Source organism: Peromyscus leucopus, chromosome 3 (assembly GCF_004664715.2).
Source record: "Peromyscus leucopus breed LL Stock chromosome 3, UCI_PerLeu_2.1, whole genome shotgun sequence".
Classification (NCBI taxonomy): Eukaryota; Metazoa; Chordata; class Mammalia; order Rodentia; family Cricetidae; genus Peromyscus; species Peromyscus leucopus.
In genome coordinates this window covers 59,771,461-59,795,902 of record NC_051065.1, presented here as the reverse complement: position 1 = coordinate 59,795,902, position 24,442 = coordinate 59,771,461, and the positions used below count along the sequence as shown (strand labels likewise).

At 48.4% G+C, this 24,442-nt stretch overlaps 3 protein-coding genes across 5 annotated transcripts; 2 read left to right on the top strand and 1 right to left on the bottom strand.

The window, feature by feature from the left end:
- Window positions 1-1,160: 1,160 nt before the first annotated feature.
- Window positions 1,161-8,906, bottom strand: Gcc1 (GRIP and coiled-coil domain containing 1). 2 transcript variants are annotated; one of them, XM_028866234.2, is made up of 3 exons: window positions 8,482-8,906; window positions 5,075-6,172; window positions 1,161-3,772 (listed from the first exon to the last, which is right to left on the bottom strand). In XM_028866234.2, exons 2-3 carry the CDS (start codon window positions 6,104-6,106, stop codon window positions 2,459-2,461), a joined length of 2,346 nt encoding a protein of 781 aa, XP_028722067.1. In that variant the 5' UTR covers window positions 6,107-6,172; window positions 8,482-8,906; the 3' UTR covers window positions 1,161-2,458. The 2 variants fall into 2 exon arrangements, with proteins under 2 accessions (XP_028722067.1, XP_028722066.1); XM_028866233.2 differs by lacking the exon at window positions 8,482-8,906 and having other exon boundaries at window positions 5,075-8,115.
- On the top strand, window positions 8,226-11,340 carry Arf5 (ADP ribosylation factor 5). Its single transcript, XM_028866235.2, has 6 exons — window positions 8,226-8,396; window positions 8,919-8,999; window positions 9,542-9,651; window positions 10,013-10,084; window positions 10,588-10,713; window positions 10,836-11,340. The coding sequence occupies exons 1-6, from the start codon at window positions 8,330-8,332 to the stop codon at window positions 10,920-10,922; spliced, it is 543 nt and encodes a 180-aa protein (XP_028722068.1). The 5' UTR covers window positions 8,226-8,329; the 3' UTR covers window positions 10,923-11,340.
- Window positions 11,341-12,327: 987 nt separating this feature from the next.
- On the top strand, window positions 12,328-23,384 carry Fscn3 (fascin actin-bundling protein 3). 2 transcript variants are annotated; one of them, XR_005091075.1, is made up of 7 exons: window positions 12,328-13,165; window positions 14,793-15,489; window positions 16,281-16,399; window positions 19,055-19,214; window positions 20,410-20,580; window positions 20,925-21,125; window positions 23,215-23,384. XR_005091075.1 is itself a non-coding variant. In XM_028866232.2 (7 exons), exons 1-6 carry the CDS (start codon window positions 13,022-13,024, stop codon window positions 21,123-21,125), a joined length of 1,497 nt encoding a protein of 498 aa, XP_028722065.1. In that variant the 5' UTR covers window positions 12,328-13,021; the 3' UTR covers window positions 23,215-23,384. The 2 variants fall into 2 exon arrangements, 1 of the variants encoding a protein (XP_028722065.1); XM_028866232.2 differs by having other exon boundaries at window positions 20,920-21,125.
- Window positions 23,385-24,442: the final 1,058 nt, after the last annotated feature.

The following is a 24,442-nucleotide window of genomic DNA, read 5'->3' as shown; positions in this document are numbered from 1 at the left end:
CAACACCCACTCGGAAATTTATGTTTGTTTGTAACTCCTGTTCCACAGGATTTGACAACCTCTTCTGACCCCTGGGGGCACCAGGCATGCATGTGAAACACAGACAAACTTGCAGGCAAAACATCCATACATATAAAATCCAAGTTTTTTGGTTTTGCTTTTTAATTAAAAAAAAAAAAGAGAGAGAGAGAGAGAGACTTCTCAGATGGTGGTGGTGCATGCCTTTAATCCCATCACTCCTCAGGAGGCAGAGGCAACTAGATCTCTGTGAGTTCAAGGCCAGTCTGGTCTACTGAGTGAGTTCCACAGAGAAACTCTGTCCCCCCACCCCACCCCCAAAAAAAAAAAAAAAAAAAAAAAACAGAGAGAGAGACTCTAATTAAACTCCCTGGGCATCACACACACACACACACACACACACACACACACACACACACACACACACACACACACGAACGTTGGAGGGCACTTGTTGAGGATTCCAGTGGAAGAGGGAGGGGTGAGAGAGGAGGAATTGCAGCTGTGGCAAAAATGAGTAATTTTCATTATATAAATGTATGACATGAACAAACTAAAAAATTTTAAGCACAGCAAATACTAGTTCTGGAAAAGCAACTGTAGCTATGGATCTTTCTATCATTTCCAGAACCACCTAGAAATAACAGTAATCACAGGATATCCTAAATTTAGAGGGAGCAAGGTAAAGAAATGAAGGAAGTCTATTATTAAAGAAATGAAGGAAGTCGTGATATCCTGAGATAACTTTGCAGGGAATCATGAATCCTGATTTAAAGATAAAGAAGCATTCTTAAACAGATTACTTCTAGAGTATGAAGCAGTAATTATGGAAGTATCAAGCCCACACACTAAACCCATTAGAAAACATTTTCCATTGCAGTTGCACGCGCACACACACACACACACACACACACACACACACACACACACACAGTCCCAAGCTAAGAAATTCATTATATGTGAGGCAGTTAAAACCCTGAGGTATTCTTCCCTGGAGTCAAGCTCATGATTGACATAATGAAATATGGATTCGAGCTCAGAGATCAGTATAAGGAACTATGTATCTAGCTTTTTCATTCACCACTTACATTCACACTCTACTTGTGTCCAGATGTAGAGACACCACCATTAAGGAAACACAGTTCAAGTCACTCAGGTTTAATGACCATTGGTATTACCATAAAGATAGACTTCTGTTCCATTCAAGTCTGCTCACGTAGATAATCGGGTTACCTCCACCCATCCAAAACATTGTTAACCAAAGCCTTTGATTGTAGAATCAAAACTTCACAAAACAGATCTCAGTAATAAAAATAGCAAAAAGATATATATTAATGGTCAAACATTGGTCTTTCAGGTCCAAAGGTCTTTATAACCACAAAGAGCAGACTAAGCCAAGAAAAGAATTGGGCAACTGATACTGCTTTGACCCAGGTTTTCTGAGAGCTATCTTTCCTTGGAAGGATGGAATTAACCTTTGCCAAGACCCACAGGGCAGAAAGTATGTCAGCTGAACTTCACTTTTCCTGTGAAGGTCATAACAGTCTTTTGGAATCTGCAGCAAATTACCTTCTCTTTCCTGTCCCTGCAAAAGCAAACACAGCTGGGACAAATCGTGGCAGGGATTCCTTGAACCCAAAGGGGCCCCTAGCTTACTGTCTGAACACCCTGTAAGAAGCTAGGGTCTCATTTCTTAATACAAGTTCAATGTTGATGGAAAGACAGTAAAGTCATTCATTTAGACTCCTGGGCTGACCTTAGGCAGATAGCTTAAGCAAGAGATGTTATTTTAATCCTGTCCTGGCACAAATCAGATCACTTGGGAAATCTCTAAGCTCACATAGGTGCTCAGGACCCTCTCTAGGATGGTCACAAGTGGTGGGCTGGTTCCTGGAACCAGGGTTCCAAGTTCAGGGAGGAACTCACTATTCCACAGCCCTTTGGACAAACCGTTACTATTTCTAATTTCCTGGTCTCTTTCTAGCTTGATTTTATGGCCCCAGAAAAATTAGGACAAAAGTGGACCAGACTCTGACTGACAAGGAATATACACATAGTTGTTGTGTGTGTTCCAAAGTCAGCTGAACTCCTCTGGGAGTCACATTTACTCCTAGCTCGGAGCTAGGAGCATGACAAAGCATCTCATTTCTAAGGATTCTCGCCGCTTCCCTAACTTGCACCTCTTAGCCCCAGCCTCTCTCCCTAGCCTACTCCACACACACACCTCCAGAAGACGCTGTCTCAACACTTGCAGCATCCCTAGAGCCCAAGGATAATGCTGCATTAATGGCACTTGGCAGAAAATCCCACCCTAGTTTGAACTGCTCTGAGTTCAACACAGTGAAGAAACACGTGAGAATTCGAGAGAAGAGGCAGCAGAAATCCGAGCCTGCCCTTCCCACATAAGAGGCAAAGAGATTTCAGGAGTTGGAAAAAGGTATCATCTCTTGCCAGAAGGCCACCAGCTCCCACCACTTGGGAGCCGCTTTATCTCTTGTTTCTCCTCAGGGCTGAAGTGTAAGATCGTGAGGATGGCGGTGAGCGTCTGCTGACGGCCCAGGCTGTCTGGCAAGGTAAGGAAGCGGTAGATGATGTTCTTGAGATACTCCAGGTTGGCTCCTTCCCTGCTCTGGTCCCTGATGTTCTTCTCGATATGGCTCTGAAGGGCTCCGACCTCCTCCCGGTGCCGCTCCTCCTCTTCCAGCAGCCTCTCCTGCAGCTGGTGGGTCTCCACCTCCAGCCTGTGTTTCTGCTTCCTCAGGGATGTGATCTCCACCTCCTTTCGGGCCAACTGCTCCGCATAAAGGAAGAAAGTGGGCTCATTGGCTGCAGCGAGCTGCAGGGCTTGGGTCAGGCTTTCTGAGGACGCTGTGTCAGCCGCATCCCCAAGACCTCCACCACCTACTCCACCCACTCCACCCACAGGGCTTCTGCGTCCTGGCAACCCAGAGGACAAGGCCACAGAACGCAGTTGCTCCAGCTCCAGGTCCTTCTCGGCGAGCACAGCCAGGGCCCGGTCCCGCTGCTTACGCAGCTCCTCCTCCAGTTTGAGTGCGCGGTCCCTGAAGTCCAGCTGGCTGTGTTCCAGCTCCTGCCGATGGAGCTGCTGCAGCCGGGCCAGCTCCTGCTTCCAGTGCTCGGCCTCCTGCTGGTGCTGGCGTTCCAGCTCCTCACAGGACAGCCGCAGGGAGATATACTTCTCCTTCAGCTCAGCAAGCTGTTCCTGCGCTGCCTCCAGCTCCTTCGCCAAGTTCCCATCTTTGGTATTCTTGCTCTTAAGCACGACCTGGGCTCTCATCTTGTATCGCTCAAACTCCTCCTTCAGCTGCTTCAGCTCCTGTTGGTAGTAGAGCGCAGTAGCCTTTTCTCCGTCAGCAGCCTCAGAGCTGGGCATTATCTCAGGGTCACAGAGCTTCTCCACATCCAGGGTCACCTGGCTTTTCCTAGCTGCAACCTGCAGTAGCCTCTTGAGCTTCTCCAACTTATCCTTCAAGACATTGATATCCAGATTGGATTCATCCCCGTGGCTGTCAAGCGAGGGCCGGCTAGAGGCGGCAAGGGCCAGTGTTTTGTTCTCCAGGTCCAGCTGCAGAATCCGCTCCTTCAGCTTCTGGATGGTCAGCTGGTCTTTCTGTTTGGCTTTCTCATAGGTGCCCAGCAGTTCAGACACCTCAGAGATTTGATGTTCCAGGGCTGCTACCCTTTGCTCTTCGACCTGGGACTGCTGGCGAAGCTGGTCCTCTGCAAGGGCTGTCTGCAAAGCAAAGGACAGGTGACAATGCATCCAGAGAAGTCACAAAACCCTACGGTCACCTGGGTGTGGAGGAGCAAGGCAGAGAAGTGAGGGTCACAGATGAGGGTGGCCTGGAACCAGAGGGAACTGGGGATTTTTCTCTTATTGTTGTTTCCTTTTTTGTTGTTGTTTTTTGTTTTTGTTTTTGTTTTTGTTTTTGTTTTTGTTTTTGTTTTTCGAGACAGGGTTTCTCTATGTAACCGCTCTGGTTGTCCTGGAACTCTCTTTGTTGCCCAGGCTGGCCTCAAACTCACAGAGATCTGCCTGCCTCTGCCTCCCAAGTGCTGGGATTAAAGGTGTGCACCACCACTGCCAGGCTGGGAATGGGGAATTTTTAACTGAAGTTCCTCTGTATATACGCTACTTCTATGATAGTTTTCCACTTTTCATTGCGCTTGAATACAAGGTACATTCCTGCTAAAGGTGTACTTCCCAAATTATTTAAAGAAGTTATGTAACATTCTTTCCCTTTCCCAACATTCCTGGAAATTCAAAGCCAAGTTGGAGTCCTCTCTACATTGGAAAAAAAAAAAAAAAAAAAAAAAAAACACTATGAAACAGTCGTTTTCTAAAACTACAAACCTTGCCCAAAGGCATACACAAAACATTTTTTTTGGGGGGAAGATCCCCTTGCTTCCTTCAGTCCTTCTACCTATAAGCACGCACTTTTCAAGATACACAACCTTTCACTACATAGCTGTCCCAATATTGTCTCAAACAGCACAACTGGTAAGGTGCCAGCATCCAGAGGCCTAGATAAGGCTATCTGGCTTAGACCCAGAAATACTCAGAAACTCCTCTTCCTGTTGTGAGGACACTACACGAAACAAGATTTCCTAGGACTCACTGGTGGAATATTTCAGTTGGCATCAAACATCAGAGTGCATGATGGGAATGTGGAACCAGATTGCAAACCCAGAACTCAAGAGGCTAACAAGCACCAGGCAATCCTTGATAAGAGCAACACCCTATCTTAGGTGGGAAGAAGGGTGCCTTTAATGCCAGCACTTGGCAGGGAAAAAAACAGACAGTTCTCTGTGAGTTCAAGGCCAGACTGGATTACATGGTGAGACCCTGCCTTATGAAATACACACAGAGAGATAGATAGATAGATAGATAGATAGATAGATACATAGATACATAGATACATAGATACATAGATACATAGATAGATCTATTCTAATGGACAAAAGAAAAATAATAAAATCCGAATATTTCCTAGGTAAGTTAAAACGATTTCTTGAAGGATATGAAAATAATTACCTTCCTCATTTCTTGCTGTAACTGAGCCTGGAAATGGCTTTTAAGACGGGCCGCCTCTTGCTGAAGCTCTTGCAGCCGAGGGTCTGGTCGGTTCTTCTCATCTCGAATGGCTTGCAGCTCACCTTTCAGTTCCTCTACCTCACGGGTCAGCTGCTTGGTCTGCAGTTCAAACCCTTCTATCTGATCAGCTGCATACGCCCGCCCGGCCAGGGCTTCCCTGGTCTCTTCTAACCGAAGTTCCAGGTCCTGGCGCTGAGTCCGTTCCTCCTGCAACAGCTTCTGTAGCTCACGAAGCATCACGGCATGGTCACTCTGCTCCTGGGCACGATCATGCTGCTGTGTGATCAGTCGGGCTTTGGTTTCTGCTATCTGCTCCTGCAACCCCTTCAGTTCTCCCTCCAGACGGTCCCTCTCTTCCTCTGCCTTTTTATTGGCATCCTCTAAGTCCTGTTTCATCTTCTTCTTGTCCGCCAGGTAAGATGCCTCCATGCGGGACTTTTCCTGGGTGACTGTGGCCAAGGAGCTAGTCAAAGTAGCCAACTGAGTCTTCAGCTGATGTAGTCTTTTGTCCATCTCACTACCTGCAGATGGCCCATCCCCACTGCTACTACTAACGCCACTCTCTGACCCACTGGCCTCTTCGGCCTTTGGAGGAAGTGGTCCATGGGCCATTCTGTCATCTTCGACCCCGAACTCACCCTTGATACTCGTAAGACTGGCTGCAGTATCCAAGCTAGTGGCAGTTCCGGTGCTATCCTCACTGTGAGTGGAGCACCGATCATCCACGGAGTCAGGAAACGTGAGACCAGGAGGCTGCACACCTGCAAGGCCTACATCTGCCTCGTGAGATACCGACAGTACCTTGATGCTGGCCTCCAGGGCCTCTTTCTCCTTCAGCAGACTTTTGTAGGCGCGGACCACATCCTTGAGCCTTGCCTGGTACTGGAGAAGCTGCTTTTTCTGTGTCTCTATGGTCTCCAGCAGGTCTTTTTTGCTTGGGCCACCCCCGAAATTCATCCCAAACTTCTCCATGGGGGTTCTGGAGTGGATTGCTCCACGTCAGCGTTCTGGCAGCCCCGTACAGAGCAGCAAAAACATCTAGAAGTGAAGCAGAGAGGACCGTCTGGCCGCAGGGCGCACCCCCAGCTGTCCGGGCGGGTGGAGGGGCCGCGGTAGCCAAGCAAAAGCGTTGCGGAGCCTGGCGGAAGGTGGAAGCCGGTTCCAACCTGGGGACAGGGCAACGCTGGCCCAGCAGAAGCGCTCAGCCACGGCTCAGCCACGGCTCTCCGATACCGGCCCAGAGGCCGCCCCGCTGGCCACCGCAACCCAGGCCCGCCCACCTCGGCCCAGGATCGGCCCAGGGTTTACACTAAGCTCGAGTCCATCACGATTTCTAACAACCGGGGCCGCCACAGCAGCGTTTCCGGGTCCACTGGAAGTGACGGCGGCCCAACGCCACAGACCCCGCCTCCAGTGTGCGCGGGGTGGGCGGGGCTTCCGCCGCCAGGGAGCAGGGACGGCCTGGAGAGGGAGTGTCCCGCCGGGACAGTTGGGAAAAGCAAAGTCCAGAACACCTGAGCTGTGGTTGGGAGAAGATGCCTGACTTTGCCCTCAAACTACCACCAGCGAGCGACAGGGGGCGACGTCGCACTGCGTTTGCCCCAAAATTCCCGGTTCAAAGAAGCAAACAACTATTTGGGGCAAGGTGCAACATGTCCCTAAAAAACAACAGGGCTCATACTAGGAAAACTAGCCCAGCACCTAATGAACATAAAGCATAATGGTTCCTTTCCTTCGTTCTGCTTTTAGAGGGGCACGATATAGCTCTAAGGTCCATATTTAATAACAGCATATGCTAGGGACCTCACAAGAGTTTTTGCTTTCCAGTCTTTGCAAAATTCTGTTCAGAGGATATCAGCACCAATTTACACTTGTGGGAACATACAGTACAGAGAGCTAACGCCACTCAGTTAAGTTTAGGAATACTATCTCAGCCCACTTCTCAACATATTAAGTGCTATGCCAGATGGCACCCTAAAGAAACATGGCCTTGCCCCCAAGAAACCTGTAACAGCAAGGAACCAGACGAGCAAACAAGGAGATCCTGTCCTCACACTAGCATGTATGGGCGTAGTCGAATGGTATAAAAGAGATGGGGCCCCTGTCTAGAGGAAGCGCAGAGGCTCTTAGGGAAAGTATTTTGGGGTTTGAAGAATGAGTAAAAGACTGTCAAGTAAATTCCGATGTGGGAAACTAGTATCAAGGAAAGTGGAAAAGTCTGCAAGGACCAAGAATCATTTCTGAACAGTAGCCTAGGGCGCGGGAGAGGAGCGGGTACTGATGGGGCTGGAACAAAGGGTAGGACCCCACTTAAAGGCATTTAGATTTCATCTTGGGTGACAAGACATTAAACGATTTCAATTGCAAGAGGACACCATCAAGACTCTCGTCGGGCCTATAAGATGGCTCAGTAGTAAAGGTACCTTCCACCAAGCCCAATGACCTGACCTGAGTTCTATCAGGAAAACCCACATGTCGAAGGAGAGAACATATTCCCACAGGTTGTCCTCTGACTTCTACACACCCCCACGCACAAACTCGAAATGCAAGTGGGCAGGGCCTAAAAAGCAAAACAAAACAAAAGGCTCCCGTGACATTGTGAAGGTACCAAGGGGGCGGGAAGGTTGTGAGGAGTCTCACTCATAAAAAGAGAGATAATAGTGAAATAGGGATGAAGAAAGTATTTCTGTTCTAAGAATCTACTCGGGAGGCCAAGGCAGCTGCATCTCTGTGAGTTCGAGATTAGGCTGGTCTATATAGCAGGTTCCAGGCTACATAGACAATAGTGGGCATCTCAAAACAAAAGAGAAGATGCTACTCTGAGGACCTTTCAAGTGTATTTTTCGGCCCTGCCAAAGCCTTCTTAGGAATGGAAGTCTATGACTGAAGAATAAAGCAAAATCCTGCAGTCTTCGGAGACCCAGAACAATCCCCTTCCCTATCTCTGAGGCCCGGGCAAGGCTGCCAGGCCTCGCTAGACTTCAGTTCTTCCGCAAACGCGCCTGGGGGCGGGGCCGAGGCGGGCCCGGAGGGGCGGGGCCACGTGACGTCGGGCGGGCCCGGACGCGCGGAGGCGGCGGCGGCGGTGGCGGCGGCGCCTCCTCCTTCTGCTGTTGCGCCCCATCCCCCCCCGCGGCCGGCCGGTTCCAGCCCTCACCCCGCGTCCCTGCCCGCACTCCCGCCCCGGGCCCCACCATGGGCCTCACGGTGTCCGCGCTCTTTTCGCGGATCTTCGGGAAGAAGCAGATGCGGATCCTCATGGGTGAGGCAGATCGAGCGCGCGGCCCGGATGGGGCGCCGGCCCCGCCGCAGCCCTCCCGCCCCCGCGTCCCTCCAGCCCCGCTCACCTGGTACCCTGACCCCGAGACACCCCTCCACCAAAGCCTCTGGGGCTGCGCTCTTGTGCAGGCCAGGATCTGCGGTGTCGGCCCCGGGCCTGAAACCCGGAGCTGGGGCCTGGGTGGGGTGACGCTTCCTCCGCCCCAGCCCGGCTGCTAAAGAAGGGAGGATTCCGCCCTTGGAAACGACTTTTCAAAGGAACGCGGCCTTCCTCCTGGGCCCCTCACCTCCCAAGCCCCTCTCGCCCCTCGGCCACTTGAGGGGCAGGAGTTGGCACTCGCCACCCAGACTGTCCTCAAGGCCCGGAAGGTGGAGAACAGCTCGCACCTGGAGGCTCTCCCGCTCTCCGCCCCCATCACCATCAGCTGGCCAGTCCTCTCCTTTTCCCTGGTCTCTAGGGGGCTCCCTCGCTCCCGTCTCCATTCTGTGCCCTTCTCCGTTGCAGTTGGCTTGGATGCGGCTGGCAAGACTACCATCCTGTACAAACTGAAGTTGGGGGAGATTGTCACCACCATCCCCACCATAGGTGAGTCCAGGAACGAGGCAAGGGTTTGCGGGAATGTCGCGTCGGGCCATCTCCGGGTCTGCTCCCAGTTCGGCTGAGGCCCTTATCTGTTCCTGACCCTGACACCAGATACAGCTACTTGAGAAGTGGGTCATGGTATCTCTGTGTGCCTGCTGGTGCCTGAGGCGTGGACCATAAACCTAGCATATCTGTTGACCTCTGGTCCTTCTGGATTCTATTCCCTTTGGCCTTGGTCATTGCCCCTGGGTTTGTGTGCCTGTAGAGATCTGGATGGGTTTTTTGTTTTGTTTTGGTTTTATTTTGTGATATTTTTCAAGACAGGGTCTCTCTGTGTGGCTTTGGCTGTCCTGGAACTCGCTCTGTAGACCAGGCTGGCCTCCAACTCACCCAGATCCTTCAGCCTCTGCCTCTTTTTTAAGTGCTGGGATTAAAGTCGTTCACCACCACAGCCCGGCTGATCCGAGTGGTTTTAGTGAGTTCCTTAAGGGACTTATTTTTTTTCTCTCTCTCTCCTTCAAAAAAAAAAAAAAAATTATCTGCAGGCTTCAATGTGGAAACAGTGGAATATAAGAACATCTGTTTCACAGTCTGGGATGTCGGAGGCCAGGACAAAATTCGGCCTCTGTGGCGGCACTACTTCCAGAACACTCAGGTGGAGTGGAGGTGGAGGGTGGAGGGGCAGCCCTGGGAGAGGGTTCTAAGGACCAGGACTGAACTGCTGGCTGAGCCCTGGGCCCTCACCGCGCTCCCCTTTGCTTAGCTAGGTTTTACTCCTTAAGAACTCACCCTCATCTTATTCCGGGAAGCAGGGTTCTAGGACCACGCTGTCTAATGTAGCTCTCAAACAGAACATCTTTTACCTTGCTCCCTCTATCTTTGTGGTGGTCCCTGAAGAGCCTTAATAGAAAGCTACTAGATGAGAAAGATTGGTACAAGTGAAGATAGAGAATAGGCCAGGCTAGGGCTGGCCATAGGTGGGAGTGATCCCTCCTGCTTCCCTTCTTCCCGCCCAGGGCCTCATCTTTGTGGTAGACAGTAATGACCGAGAGCGGGTCCAGGAGTCTGCTGATGAACTCCAGAAGATGGTGAGTATCCAGATCTGGGAACTGGGCCCTTGGCTTGGGGACAGCGTTCTCCGGGGTGGTATAGAGGTCCAGTAGTCTGTGGGCAGGGAATATGAGGTTTTCTTTGTGGTCCTGGGTAAGTTGCATCTCACCCAGTTTGAACAGGTCTTTTTCATTTAAATACTTTTCTAAGTCTAAGGAGTTGGGGAGAGGGAGGGGTTACCTATGGTAAAGAGAAACAGCCTCTCACATTTCTTGATTTTTTTTGTTTTTGTTTTTTTGGAATTTTTGTCATTTTCACTTAGAGCCAAGTTCTTAAATTAGAAGGCTTTCTGGAGGTAAAATTTAGGGGTTTCGTGCTCGCTTATAGCTGTCTTGTGTTCAGCAGTAAAGTGCACAGTACACTGTTTTTCCTACCAAGAACCCTGCGGCAGGTAGAAAGGGGAACTCCCCTACAATGTAGTCAGCAGGGAGCCTAGGATTCCTTGGAACCGTGGGTGCCACCCTGTCTTCCGCCCCCTCAGCTGCAGGAGGATGAGCTCCGGGATGCTGTGCTGCTGGTGTTCGCCAACAAGCAGGACATGCCCAACGCCATGCCTGTGAGCGAGCTGACAGACAAGCTGGGCCTTCAGCACTTGCGGAGCCGCACGGTAAGGATCTTGTCCCCTTTGCGCTGGGTCCAGCCTTTCCTCGGGAGCTCAGGCTGGACGGAGGTATAAAGGTACCCCCTCTTCTTCCCTGGTGCTGATTTATTGTCTCTTTCTTCCTACAGTGGTACGTCCAGGCTACCTGTGCCACCCAAGGCACAGGCCTGTACGACGGGCTGGACTGGCTGTCCCATGAGCTGTCAAAGCGTTAGCCAGCCAGGGGCAGGCCCCTGCTGCCCGGAAGCTCCCGCGTGCATCCCGGGATGACCAGACTCCCGGACTCCTCAGGCAGTGCCCTTCTTTCCCACTCTTCCTCCCCACAGACAGGCCTCTGCTCCTGCTCCTGCATGTTCTCTCTTGTCGTTGGGAGCCCGGAGCCTTGCTCTCTGGGCGCAGAGGGCTCTGCTCTCCTGCCTGCTGGGACCTGTGGAAGGGCTTCCTGGCCAAGGCCCCCTCTTCCAGGGGAGGAGCAGGGATCTGGATTTGATTTCTTTTTTTTTTTTTTTTTTTTTTTTCTGTTTTGGGTGTACCCTTGGGGCCAGGTTTGGGGGGAGGAAACTGAGGGCTCCGGGTGGTGCTATGACGTGGAACTGGATATTGAGTAATAAATTTGCTGTGGTTTGTACCCGGCGTTGTCTGTAGCCTGGAAGTTGGGAAGCTGAGTTACTCCGGGTCCAGAAAGACAATATGGGAGAGGCTCACAGCAGCTGAAGTTGTGAGGTCAACACACACAAGCCCTTTTCTTCCTCAGCTTCTCCCTGTAATGTTTTCAGGGGAGGAAATGCATTTCTTCCTCAGTTCTGAGGACTGTTATTTAAGGGTGTGAATCCACCTTTCTCATTCCACAAACCACAGAATCTCTTTCCTATCTCTTATCTAGCTACTTAGCCGTTCTTCATGGTAGCTTTGTACACAGGGGAGAAATGGGCATTAAAAAGATAGGTCCCAGGGGCTGGAGAGATGGCTCAGCGGTTAAGAGCACTGACTGCTCTTCCAGAGGTCATGAGTTCAATTCCCAGCAACCACATGGTGGATCACTTCCTGCAAAGCTCAAGGAGAAAAGCTCAGCCTAGAACACAGACAAACTGAAATTATGGAAAGAGGTACATGAAAAGAAATGGTGAGACAATAGGTCTTATTTAAACTTTGTTGGGATCCACAGGGAAACAGGCAATCTTGCTTGTGGAACAGCCCAGAGCCCTGGTCTTTTACACGTCCTTCTTGATTCTGCATAGATGGGGTCTTCCCAGTGGTTCCCAGCAAAGGCAACACCTGTGCTCTGTAAAATAAGGCCATAGATGCTGCCCAGTGTGGAATCGTCTGCGTAATTTTAAATACGCATGTTGTTGGGGAAGGCTTCGGACCAGATCAATCGTTTTTCTTAAGAGTGTCTTGGGACCTATCTTTTTTTTTTTTGGTTTTTCGAGACAGGGTTTCTCTGTGTAGCTTTACGCCTTTCCTGGAGCTCACTTGGTAGCCCAGGCTGGCCTCGAACTCACAGAGATCCGCCTGGCTCTGCCTCCCGAGTGCTGGGATTAAAGGCGTGTGCCACCACTGCCTGGCGACAGAGTTTTTTTTTTGGGGGGGGGGGCTAGGGGTGGGGCTGGTATCCTTTCTGGCACATCTGGCTTTCTGCCCAGCCAGTTCACCTGTAACACAGCTGAGGTTGTTGAAGCCCAGTGCTGAAATTCCCTGCAACTAGGCCATTCTTTGTGAGCCTTTAAAGTTAGAAGAGCAATTTTATCCTCAATGATTATGTGTCCATTTTCCTCACCTTCGCTGCGAAGTAATTTCCACAACAGCTTGACCTTGTCTTCCCAAGGTCTCTAAAGATGAATAGATTTAAAAAAAAAAAAAGAAAAGAAAAGAAAAGAAAAGAAGGAAGGAAGGAAATGAGCCGGAGAGCCAAACAGAACCCCCTTATTAAGGAAACAAGTTGACTCCTATCCTGTTAATAAGAAAGGGAGGGATGGGCCCAAAGCCACAGGTTACAGTACTGGTCCCCAGTTTAATCCTACCTCATTGCTTGGAGTCCAAAGCTCTGGACCCACTTCCTTTGGTCCATGGATTGATGCTACCAGGCCAGTGCTCTTTCCCCACTCTGGTGGTCTAAGAGGCAACCTTTACAGTCATAATGCTCCCGGGTCACAGAGGTGCTGGGCCTTAGGCCAGACCTCTGCCTGGGAAGTTTCCTCTGGGAACGGCTTCTGGTGGGTACTACGGGCCTTATTCCGGGCCATATGGCCTGTAGGACTTCACCACTGGGGGGAAGGCTGGGCCGGACAGAGTCATCACCTGTGGCACTGGCCCCATGGCTGAGGTGGAGTGGATACACAGACATCCAAAGACCGAGGACCTAAGGGTTGGGCTCATCAGCTGGGCAGGAACCTACCTCACCTTTGAAGCATTTAAGAGTACAGTCACAGCCGCTGCAAAGAGTTTGTGCAGGAGACAGGTAACAAGGCGAACCTGGACTAGAACCAGTTTTCTGAGTGGCGTGTGTGTGTGTGTGTGTGTGTGTGTGTGTGTGTGTGTTGCATTCCCATCCTCGTCACTGGCATAGTCTCTGCTGTTGCCAAGCCAACACACTTCTACTCCAGGCTTTGGCTGATGCGTCTTCATGGCTCCACCTTTCAAAATCGTTTCCCTAAGATGGAGTGTCAGCTCTGGCCTGGCTGCTTGCCTTCAAAGTTTCCTACACTCCATCCTAGCAGTGTGGTAGTGTCACAAAACGGACAGGTGGGGAGTCCAGACTGGAAGGCAGGACCAGGCTTCCAAAAGCAGCTGGGCCATAGTACAAGACCCATGTTTCTGATCTGGAGAAAACTATTTTAAAGTGCTTGCTGACTTGGTCTCTGTTTTAGAGTAAAGTCTTCTCCTTTACAACCAAATTTATCACAGTGGCGATAATTGTATCTCAACATCTATACCTACAGTCAGGATGCTCTCTTGCACTTCCCCTTTGGAGAAGTAGACTCTGCAGGGAGAGGTACCAGGTACTGTGCTCTCCAGGGCCTGCAGAAAGGGTGAAAGAAATAGAACAAAGCGGAGCTTGTTTTCTTTTAGGTATTGAAGGATGGGAGCAAGGGAAAGAGGAAGGTTTTGCTTCTCTGAGGTGGGAATCTAGGATTTCTCATGGGTCCTGTGTGTGTGTGTGTATACATAAGCATATCCATGAGGACAGAGGACAACTTTCCAGAATCAGCTCTCTCCTTCCACCTTGAGGTTATCTCTTGTTTTTGCCTACACTGTGTGCTCTAGGCTATGTGGCCCATGAGCTATCAGAAGATTCTCCTGTCTTTATCTCCCATCTTGCCATAGGAGTGCTAGGATTACAGACAATTGCCACTCTGTCTAGCTTTTTTTTAAATTAATACATTTTCTTTATTCGTGTGTGTGTGTGTGTGTGTGTGTGTGTGTGTGTGTGTGTGTGTGTTCATGCACATAGCTATACCATGGCACACATGCAGAGGTCAGAGGACAACTTGCAGGGGTCAGTTCTCTCCTTCCACCAAATGGGACCCAGGCATCAAACTCAGGCCATCAGGCTTGGCAACAAGTACCTTTACCCACTGAACCATCTCACCAGGTTGCATCTAGCTTTTTAAATGTGGGTTCTGGAGGTAGACCTCAGGCTGTCAGGTTTTTGAGGCAAGTGCTTTTACACTGAGTTATCTCTCTGGCCCCTCATTGCATCTTAAGAAGTCCTATAACTCTAGAGGTGGACAGCCCATAAGACCTTTTTGTTGTTGTATTTTGTTTGTCTTGAGACAGGCCCCCACTATGTATCCCTGGCCGATGTAAAATTGGCTATACAGACCAGGCTAGCCTTGAACTCACCAAGTTCTGCCTGCTTCTGCCTCCTGAGTGCTGGAATTAAAGGCATGCACCACCACCACCCCCAGCCTAGAAATCTTTTCAAGTATGTTAATTGAGCAAGTAGAAATGTTCATAGCAAGGAGAAGCCAAGGCAGGTATGGAAGGGAGGGTGACTAGTCTTGTTGGAGGTGCTGATGGTACCAAGGGTCTTGGTTTTCAGTTGACTTGGTAGCACTCACTTCCCCTCCTCCCAACACCTCCAGACCTGGGAGCTCCTGGTGAGCAATGAACATGACACACAGGCCGTGGTTCGACTGAAGAACTTGCAGGGCCTCTACCTGCTGTGTGAAGCCGATGGTACTGTGTGCTACGGCAGGCCAAGGACCAGCCACCACGGGTGCTTCCTGCTCCGTTTCCACCGAAATGGCAAATGGACCCTCCAGTGCATTATCTCGGGTCGCTATCTGGAGTCCGATGGTGAGGATGTATTCTGCAACTCCAGGGTTCTCTCAGCTTACCATATGTGGACCCCTAGACCAGCCCTGCACATCCATGTGATCCTTTACAGCCCTACCTACCGCAGCTATGCCCGAGCAGACCACTCTGTGGGCCGAATCTGGGTAGACGCAGCAGTCCCCTGCCTAGAGGAATGTGGTTTCCTGCTACATTTCCAAGACGGATGCTACCACCTGGAGACTTCTACACACCATTTCTTGTCTCATGTAGACCGGCTGGTCCCTCAACGCTCATCACAAACGGCTTTTTACATGCAAGTGCGGCCTAGAGGGCTTGTGGCACTGTGTGATGGAGAAGGAGGCACACTGTATCCACAGGGCACACATCTACTCCTGGGCCTGGGCTCCAATCCTACGAGGGGGGAGGAGTGGTTCATCCTACAACATTTCCCAACCTGGGTCAGCCTGAGGTCAAGGACACGGAGGTTCATCTCAGTCATGTATGGCAAGTACCGGGTCCAATGGGGCAGGGGGGGGTGAGGGGTTGTGGCGGGGGGGGGGGGGGGGGGCGGGGGGGGGGGGGGCTAGGTACTAAAACGGAGAAACTGTTCAGGATGTGTTCTAGTTTTCTTCCTGTTTCTGTGATTAAAAAAATACCATGCTCAAAAGCAACTTGGGGAGGAAAAGATGTTTGTTTTGTCCTGTTCTGGGTTTTGTTTGTTTAACTTCCCCCTGACAGGACAGCACCCAGGGAAGTAAGGAAAGGAACTCAAGCAGAATCCCCCCCCCCCCCCCCCCCGAGAAACAGCGCTTCCCAGCTTGCTTTCATGACTGGCCCAGTTTGCTTTCTTATGCCACCCAGGACTATTTATTTGCCCAGGGGTGGTAGTGCCCATGGTGAGCTGGGCCCTGGGCCCTTCCACATCAATTACTAATTAAGAAAACGCTCCCAACAGACTTGTCTACAGGACAACCTGATGGAGGTAACCCTTCAATTAAGATTCCCTATTTCCAGATGACTCCAGCTTGTGTCAAGTCAACAAAATACTTACTAGCACAGGACAAGCTAGACACTTTGAACCAAGTCATAAGAAAGATCCTGGGCCCCCAAGGAGACGTCTCCAGAGGCAGATTAACAGATAAAGATATGGCTTTAAGGGAAAGTTGCCTGGACTTCTCTAGATTAGTATGATCTAGCATACGGTTGAGGAAGGAAAATACAGGGAACCCCACAATAAGCATGGAGAAGGGGCTGGGACTGAGCTAAAAAGCTGCTTGTGTGCACTTCCTCTCTAGATGCTGAGGTGTGTGCTGCCTCTGAGCGCTTGACCCCAATGTCCTTGTTCCAGTATGAATGTGACAGTGAGAGTCTTACCTTACAACTTCGTTCAGCCAATGGCTACTACCTGGCCCAGGTGAGACTTTGGTTTTCAATGCAAGAAACTATAAATACTGAGCTCTCCCTGTCTAGACATACTTTCTCCTTCCCCAGTGTGTATGGCCAGATAAGATTAGGTGAGCTGTAGAGGCCCTACCCAATAAACATTCATTTTCCTCCACTGGGCCCTCTTTCCTCTAAGAAAAAAAAAATTACTGTGGCATAATTTAAACAAATGTAAATGATATGATATATATGTAGTATATATTGTGTGTAAATATATGAGTGATGCTATATGAATAAATTGACCTACTTTAAGTGTAAAATTCAACGTGCTTCAACAAATGTATATAACCATGCAACCATATCATAGCCATACCACAAGTCAGAGAACAGTTCGGCCACCATCGAATTCCTGACTGTTCCTTACCGTCCGTTTTCCTCCATCCTTGGTCTTCTCACACCGCTGGTCTTTGCTTGTTCTGCCATTATATATCAGATGTGCCTGCTCTAGAATTTCATCGAAATGAACTCTTTACAGTATATATGCTATACTTCTCTTGAAGAGCAGAATTTTACTAAGATCCACCCATGTTGTTGCATATATCAGTAGTTCATCAACTGTGCAGTCTCTCATACTCTTCACAAGCATAAACATGATTTGTCTGTCCATTTGGTTGTTGTTAAATACTTGGTCTATTATGAATAAAATTGCTATGAACATTTGTGTAAGAAAATTTTTGCAGACTTTTAATTTTGTATATCTTAGGTAAACACCTAGGAATGAAATTACTGGGTCATATGGTAGATGTGTGATAACCACCTCAAGAAAGTGTTCAGCAGTTTTCAGCAGGGTGTGACGCTGCATGCCTGTAATCCCAGCAGCACTTGGGGAGGCAGAAGCAAGTAGATCAGGACAGGTTATATATTGTTTGAGGCCAACCTAAACTACATAAAGAAAAATAAGGACAGAAAATATGTTTTCAAAAGTGACTATACCTTTATGTTTTTCCAGCAGGGTGGGCGGGTTCTGATGGTTACCTGACCTTACCAGCCAGCCAGCACGTATATTGCCTATCTTTTCCATTGTAGCTACACTAAGGACTGTGTAACATCTTACTATGTTTCAGTTTGTGTTTATAGCATTTGTAAGTGGTTATCTAAGCATCTCTTCATATATCTATTTGCTAATTATGTATCTTCCTTGCTAAGTGTCTTCAAATTTTTGCCCATTTGTTACTGGGCCTATGGTCTTGTACCTAAATTGCATGAGATCTTCATATGCTCTAAATTCAAGTCCTTGCCAAAGCTATGTGCTGTACATGCTTTCTCCAACCTATGCCTGGCCTTTTCATTTTTTATTTATTTATTTATTTATTTATTTATTTATTTATTTATTTATGGTTTTTTTATTTTGTTTTTGTTTTGTTTTGTTTTTCAAGACAGGGTTTCTCTGTAGCTTTTGAGCCTGTCCTGAACTAGCTCTGTAGACCAGGCTGGCCTTGAACTCACAGAGATCCACCTGCTTCTGCCTCCCGAGTTCTGAGATTACAGTCGTGTGCCACCACTGCCCGGCTATTTTTGTTTTTTTGAGACATGGCCTCACTATGTGCCCTGGCTGTCCTAGAACTCACTATGCAGACCAGCCTGGCCTCAAACTCACAAAGATTCTCTTGCCTCTGCTGGGTTTAAAGGGATGTGCCACCATACTCAGAGGCCTTTGCATTTTTCAGAGTCCAGAGTGCTAACCATTACACCATGGAACCATACGGCCTTTGCATTTTTAAATGACATTTTTAAGAAGCAATTTTTTGTTTATAAAGTCCAATTTGCCAAATATTTAGATGTTTAATCCTTTTCCATCCCAATAAATCACTGTTCAACCCCCTAGATGCAAAGTGTTTTTCTCATGTCCTCTAGATGGTTTATAATATAATTTTTACTTTAAAGACTTAAAAACTGATTTTGGTGCCATGGTTGAACTTTGTCTCTCCTTCTATGATACCCTGGCCCCATTGCTTTACACTTTTCGCTGGGTGACACGGAAGACGTGGAGGTGGGAGAGCTGAGGTCACAAAATTATTTTTGTGGAAATCATTTTTTTCTTTCATTTTGACTTTACAAAGAGATTTTGAGGGGCTGGAGGGATGGCTCAGTGGTTAAGAGCACTGGCTGCTCTTCCAGAGGACCTGGGTTCAGTTCCCAGCACCTACCTCGTGGCTCACAACCATCTGTAATTCCAGTTCCAGGGGATCTGACCCCATTTCTGGGCTCCATGGGCACCAGGCATGTGGTACATAGACATACAAGTAAAACATTCATCCAAATAAAAAATTGAAAAAAAAATTTTTTCTTTAAAAAAGAGATATTTGGCCAGGCGTTGGTGGCGCACGCCTTTAATCCCAGCACTTGGGAGGCAGAGGTAGGCGGATCTCTGTGAGTTCGAGGCCAGCCTGGGCTACCAAGTGAGCTCCAGGAAAGGCACAAAGCTACACAGAGAAACCCTGTCTCGAAAAAAAAAAAAAAAAAAAAAGAGAGAGAGAGATATTTGAAAGCATAAGGCATAGTCTAGAAAATTACAGAGGCTGGGGAAAGGGAGGGTATGGGGATGGGGCCCAGCACTAAAACTGATGGGGAAAAATCTGAGGTTGTTAACCTTACTCCTGGTCCCTGATCCCCACATTTTCTCCAGAGGCGCCACAAGTCCATCATAGCTGATGGGCACCCCCTGGAGTCTGACACCTTTTTCCGTGTGCACTGGAATTGTGGCAAAATCATCCTGCAGTCCTCCAATGGGTGTTTCTTGAGCATCATATCCAATGGCCTGCTGATGGCAAATGCCACCATCCCAGGTGAGCCAAGTCTCCTCCCAGGCTAGCCCAAGTCAGGGATGCTGTGAGAGGAAGCTTTCACATAGGTTGTTGCATGTGTATGGGGAGAGAAAGAAGATGAACATGGAGGTCAGAAGACCTCAGGAGTCAGCTCTCTTTGTTTTCCCTCTCATTTCCATCCCAGGGATGGAACTCGGGTTGTTAGGCTTCTGCGGCAAGCACTTTCTTGAGTTATTTTTTAAAAAAGCTTTTGGAAGCAATGAGTTGACATCAGGTTTGGGTGTGTGTTATCTGTTCAGTTGCTGGAACAGACCCTCTTTGAGCTTTGGTTTTAAAGTTTGTGACAGACTTCTCTTCTGTTGCTTCACAGGGTTGCGGTGGGGATTAAACAGATTAACACATCCCAAAGAAAGAATATTTAGATTTCTTGTGCACTGTGCTCTGCTGAGTGCCCTGGCAAACATTTCACAGGCACCTAGTGTAAGACCTGGCACACAGCATGTGCTCAGTAAAGGTTAAAAGACAGACAGCATTCTGGGACTAGAGTGATTGGCAGCTCGGCAACGAGCAAAAACGCTTGCTATACCAGTGTGAAGACTTGAGTTGTGATCCCCAGCACCCACATGAAAAGCTGGGTGTGGTGTGGGTGCCTAGCACCTCAGCGCTGGAGAGGAGGGGATAGAGACTAAAGAATTGTTGAGGCTTGCTGCTGCCAACCTTTATGAAAAACGCTGCCGGGCGGTGGTGGCACACGCCTTTAATCCCAGCACTCGGGAGGCAGAGGCAGGAGGATCTCTGTGAGTTCGAGGCCAGCCTGAGCTACCAAGTGAGTCCCAGGAAAGGCACAAAGCTACACAGAGAAACCCTGTCTCGAAAAACCAAAAAAAAAAAAAAAAAAAAAAAAAAAAACAAAGAGAACAGACAAAACGACTCTGTGAGTTATACTAGGTTTCAGTCAGAAAAGCCGCTAACCAATCAAGAGGATAAGGTAGGGAGGGATGGAGCGGGACACCTGACCCTCCTCTGGCCTCCACGTGCGTACACACACACACACACACACACACACACACACACACACACACACACACACGCCACAAGCAAGCATACGGAAAAATACTGGCATCATCCTTGGGCACCCTTAGTGCTCCTTTCTTCCCTCTGGGAAAACACTTGAGAGAGCCAGCCTATCCAGATAACACCTTCCTGTTTCTTTCAGGGCCAAATGAGGAACTGGGGATTCGATTTGCCAATCGCCCCTTTCTCATCTTAAGAGGTCGGTATGGGTATGTGGGCTCCTGCTCAGACCATGACCTGATGCAGTGCAATCGAGACCAGCCTGACTGCATTCACCTCCTGCCCTGCCGCCAGGGCATCTATCACTTTCAAGGTGAGTGATTCCTTCTCCCATCCAGAGACCTGCATCCAGCTCAGCCTCAGCCCCAGGCCATCCTTAGGGATCTGCCACTCCAGACACTGCTCCTCATAAAAACAGGGTTTCAGTTTGTTTCCATACTTCAAGTTTCCAGGGTGGGTTAGCAGAATAGGAATTGGTGAGGTTCCCAGTGGTTCTGCTGCATTTCTCTAAAAGAATCTATTATTGCAGGCAGGATATGATCCCCTGGGAGATGGGGGAGGATAGCATACTTCAGGGAACTCCCCTTGGAGGTTGCATGCTTAGAAAACTGCTTTCCAAATGGCCAACCAACCCTAGCTCTTCCCTCCCCAGCACAGGGTGGATCCTTCTGGTCAATAACATCTTTTGGCACCTTCCGCCCTTGGGGAAAATTCGCCCTCAACTTCTGTATAGAACTTCAGGGGAGCAACTTGCTCACGGTGCTGGCGCCCAACGGCTTCTACATCCGAGCTGACCGAAGTGGCACACTCTTGGCAGACAGCGGAGACATTACCAAAGAATGTATCTGGGAATTTTAGGTAAGGGAGAGCAGTGTCAGTCAGGGAAGCAGGGGGGGGGGGGGGGGGGGGGGACACAAGAGGAGAATGGAGGTGGGTGGGGGAGGTTGTGGTACAAAGGCCAAAATGCAGTAATGGGCTCGCTTCTCTCCAGGAGCTGACCAACTCCAGGCATTTATTCCAAACCTGCACCATTCCTTGCACGCTTCTAAACCTGGCCTTGCTAGGGAGGGAAGAAAAGCATCACGCATCGTGTCTGGGCTGCTTAACTGTTATGCCGCGCTGACTTGTGGGTCTTCAGGCAGGCCTAGGTGCCCTGTCTCCTTTAAGATGCAGAATTTTACCCCATTTTGGGGGGAAAAAATGGGTGACTTTGAGAATGTATGTAGATAGGGAGGGGCACTTCCATCCTTACCCCTTGGTTTATTTCCAGCCCCGATGTTTCTCTGAAATGTCAACCTTCTTTCTCTCCAAATTGATGGTGATTTCAACCTCCCAGTTCCTCTAAATCAGCATGACTGATTCCTGTCCGTAGTCCTCCCCTTCTGAGGCAATTTTCTTCTGCCATATCGTCCCTCCCAGCCTGATCCTACTGTCCTTCCAGGTGGTCAGAGTCACTGCCTCTCTGAACCCCCTTCTGGCCGCCTTTCCCAAACAGTGCACATTCTTGGGAAAGTCCCTTGAGCACACTCTCTTATGATGACCACCACCAGTCTAGATACCGCTGTCATCGCTCCTCAGGAACAGTCCCTGTCCCCAGATTCAATCCCCGCCAGTCTCTTCTGCACCCAAAAGTTTTTGGTTGGTTTTGGTTTTGGTTTTTGTTTGTTTTGGCTTTTTTGTTGTTGTTTATTTTTCGGGACAGGGTTTCTCTGTGTGTAGCTCTAGCTGTCCTGGAACTCACTGTAGCCTAGGCTGGCCTCAGACTCACAGAGCTCCTCCTGCCTCTGCCTTCTGAGTGCTGGGATTAAAGACATGAGCCACCACTGCCTGGCTTGCACATCAAGTTTATTTTAACATGTACCTCCATTTCACCATTCTCTGTTCAGAACTTCAGGAGACTTCTTGTTCTTCAGCCCACCCTTTCACAGGCCCCATTTTCCTGCCGTGGAAAGTCAAATGAACTTTACAGAAAGTACTTCCGGTTTGTTGTGTTCCTGCTATTATTGTTGTCATGTAGCCCAGGCTGGCCCTTGACTTACTCTGTAGTCAGGGATGGCTTTGAATTCAGGATCCTCCTACTTCAACCTACTGAGTGCTGATTACAGGCAAGCTCTACCATGGCTGGTTTTACGTGATATCTGAGATGGAACCCACAGCTTCATGAACGCTAGGCAAGAATTCTTCTAGCTAGAACTGTGACCTTAGAGAAACTGCTTTCACATTTCAAGACCTCTGTTCCCTTGTATGTAAAGTGGAAGTAATCTATACCATAGGAATTATCAAGGCTAAAAACCAATCAGAAACTAACTATATAGACCCTCAGTATATTTCAGTTTTCTGTATGTTCTCTACACAGCCACCTTACTGTGCACAAACTGAGAAAAAATAAAATGAAATCTCATTAGGCTTCAACTCTTGTATCTATTTCATGAAGAGTTTGGTTTGACATAAATTTCTCAAGCTCTTCCCAAGCCCCAGATTCTAATAGACAATGTGCTGCAGTGCATAAGAACTCAGTCTCTAGACTCAAAGCCTGTCCCTTGAAGGTGAAACAAGAATACGGTTTCGACCTTGGAGGGCATTGTAAGCATTACGTAAACAGTAAATGCCCTGTGAGAGCTGGCATCTACTACATTCTTATTCTATCAGAAGTCAGTAACTCAGGTCAACTTCTTTGTAAACAGGGGCTTGTGCTTAACATGCTGGGAGGCCCTGGGTTCAGTGCCAGCATTAAACAAGACAAGACAAATATACAAAAAGACAAGTTCTTAATACATGCTCTCCCGTTAACTACATAGCCTTTCACTGAACTGATGGGGGCTTTATTTTTCCTATAAATGAACCTCATACTTGTTTAATGTTTCTCCTCAATCAGAAAGGGATAGATCACTCTATCCCCTCTCCTCTCACGGAATTGCTGAAGGTCCATTTCCTCTTCCTTTTCCAGGTCAATGGGATGCCGCCTGCCAAACTCTAAATCTTCCAGGCCTCCAGGAACAGAACAGGAGACCCAGAGTCAAGATCCAAGAGAAGAATATGTGTTGTACAATTTTTCCTACTGAGTTTAGCAAAACACCTGTTTCAAGAGACAATACATCACAACAGGCCACCCCCAGATCCGTATGTGTGTCTGACTCAGGCACATATGTGTGTCTGATTTGGGAGACATGGGATCTGGAATATCCCATTTTCTCTCATTGTAGAAAGCGCATGTACATATGAATGACATGATAATGGAAGGGGCACGATGAGGAATAAGGAGAGACCTAAATGGAAGGGGAAAAGGAACAAGGGAGGGTAAATGACAGGAAAGAATGACAGATTCATGTCATAAATGACAGTTGCAGGTTTTCTCTCACAAGCAGGGTGGTGGTGGCACACGATTTTAATCCCAGCACTTGGGAGGCAGAGGCAGGTGGATCTCTGTGAGTTTGAGGCCAGCCTGGTCTACAAAGTGAGTTCCAGGACAGCTAGAGACAGAGAAACCCTGTCTCAAAACATAAATAAATAAATAAATAAATAAATAAATAAATACATACATACATACATACATACATACATACATACACATACACATGCATATATATGTCTATATTTGAAAGCAGAAGGAGAAGGAAAGAGACCATTGGAAAAGTGGAGAGATATGAGGAGGGGAGTGCAAGTGAAGAGGAGCAGGATAAATGTGTATGTATGTATGTATGTATGTATGTATGTGTATATATATATACATACATATATACACAAAAGTGTCAAAATAAAACACATTATTTAGCTGGACGTGGTGATGTATACCTGTAGTCCAGTACTCAGGAAGCTAATAAGTTCCAGGCCAATTTAGGCTACACAGTGGGAACCTGTAAAAAACCATACACACATCCACACTACAACACAAGCCACACAAGCATTATTTTGAATATTAGCTAAAAATAAGAATAAAAAAAGAAGGCCAGAAGACTGTCTTCCCATGATGCTATAAGTTCTACCCAAGAGGAAGGAGCCTGATGGTTACCGCATGCTTCCCATCCCCCAGCCCAAATTAATAAACTTTTCCCAGTGGCCCCCCCTGAAGAACCAGCCGTGCCTTGAAGGATTCTGAATGAAGATGTGACTTGTAAATGTCTTTTAGAATCTTCTCTGAGGAAGATGATTTCTCCTGCTCTCAACATTCCTTAGTT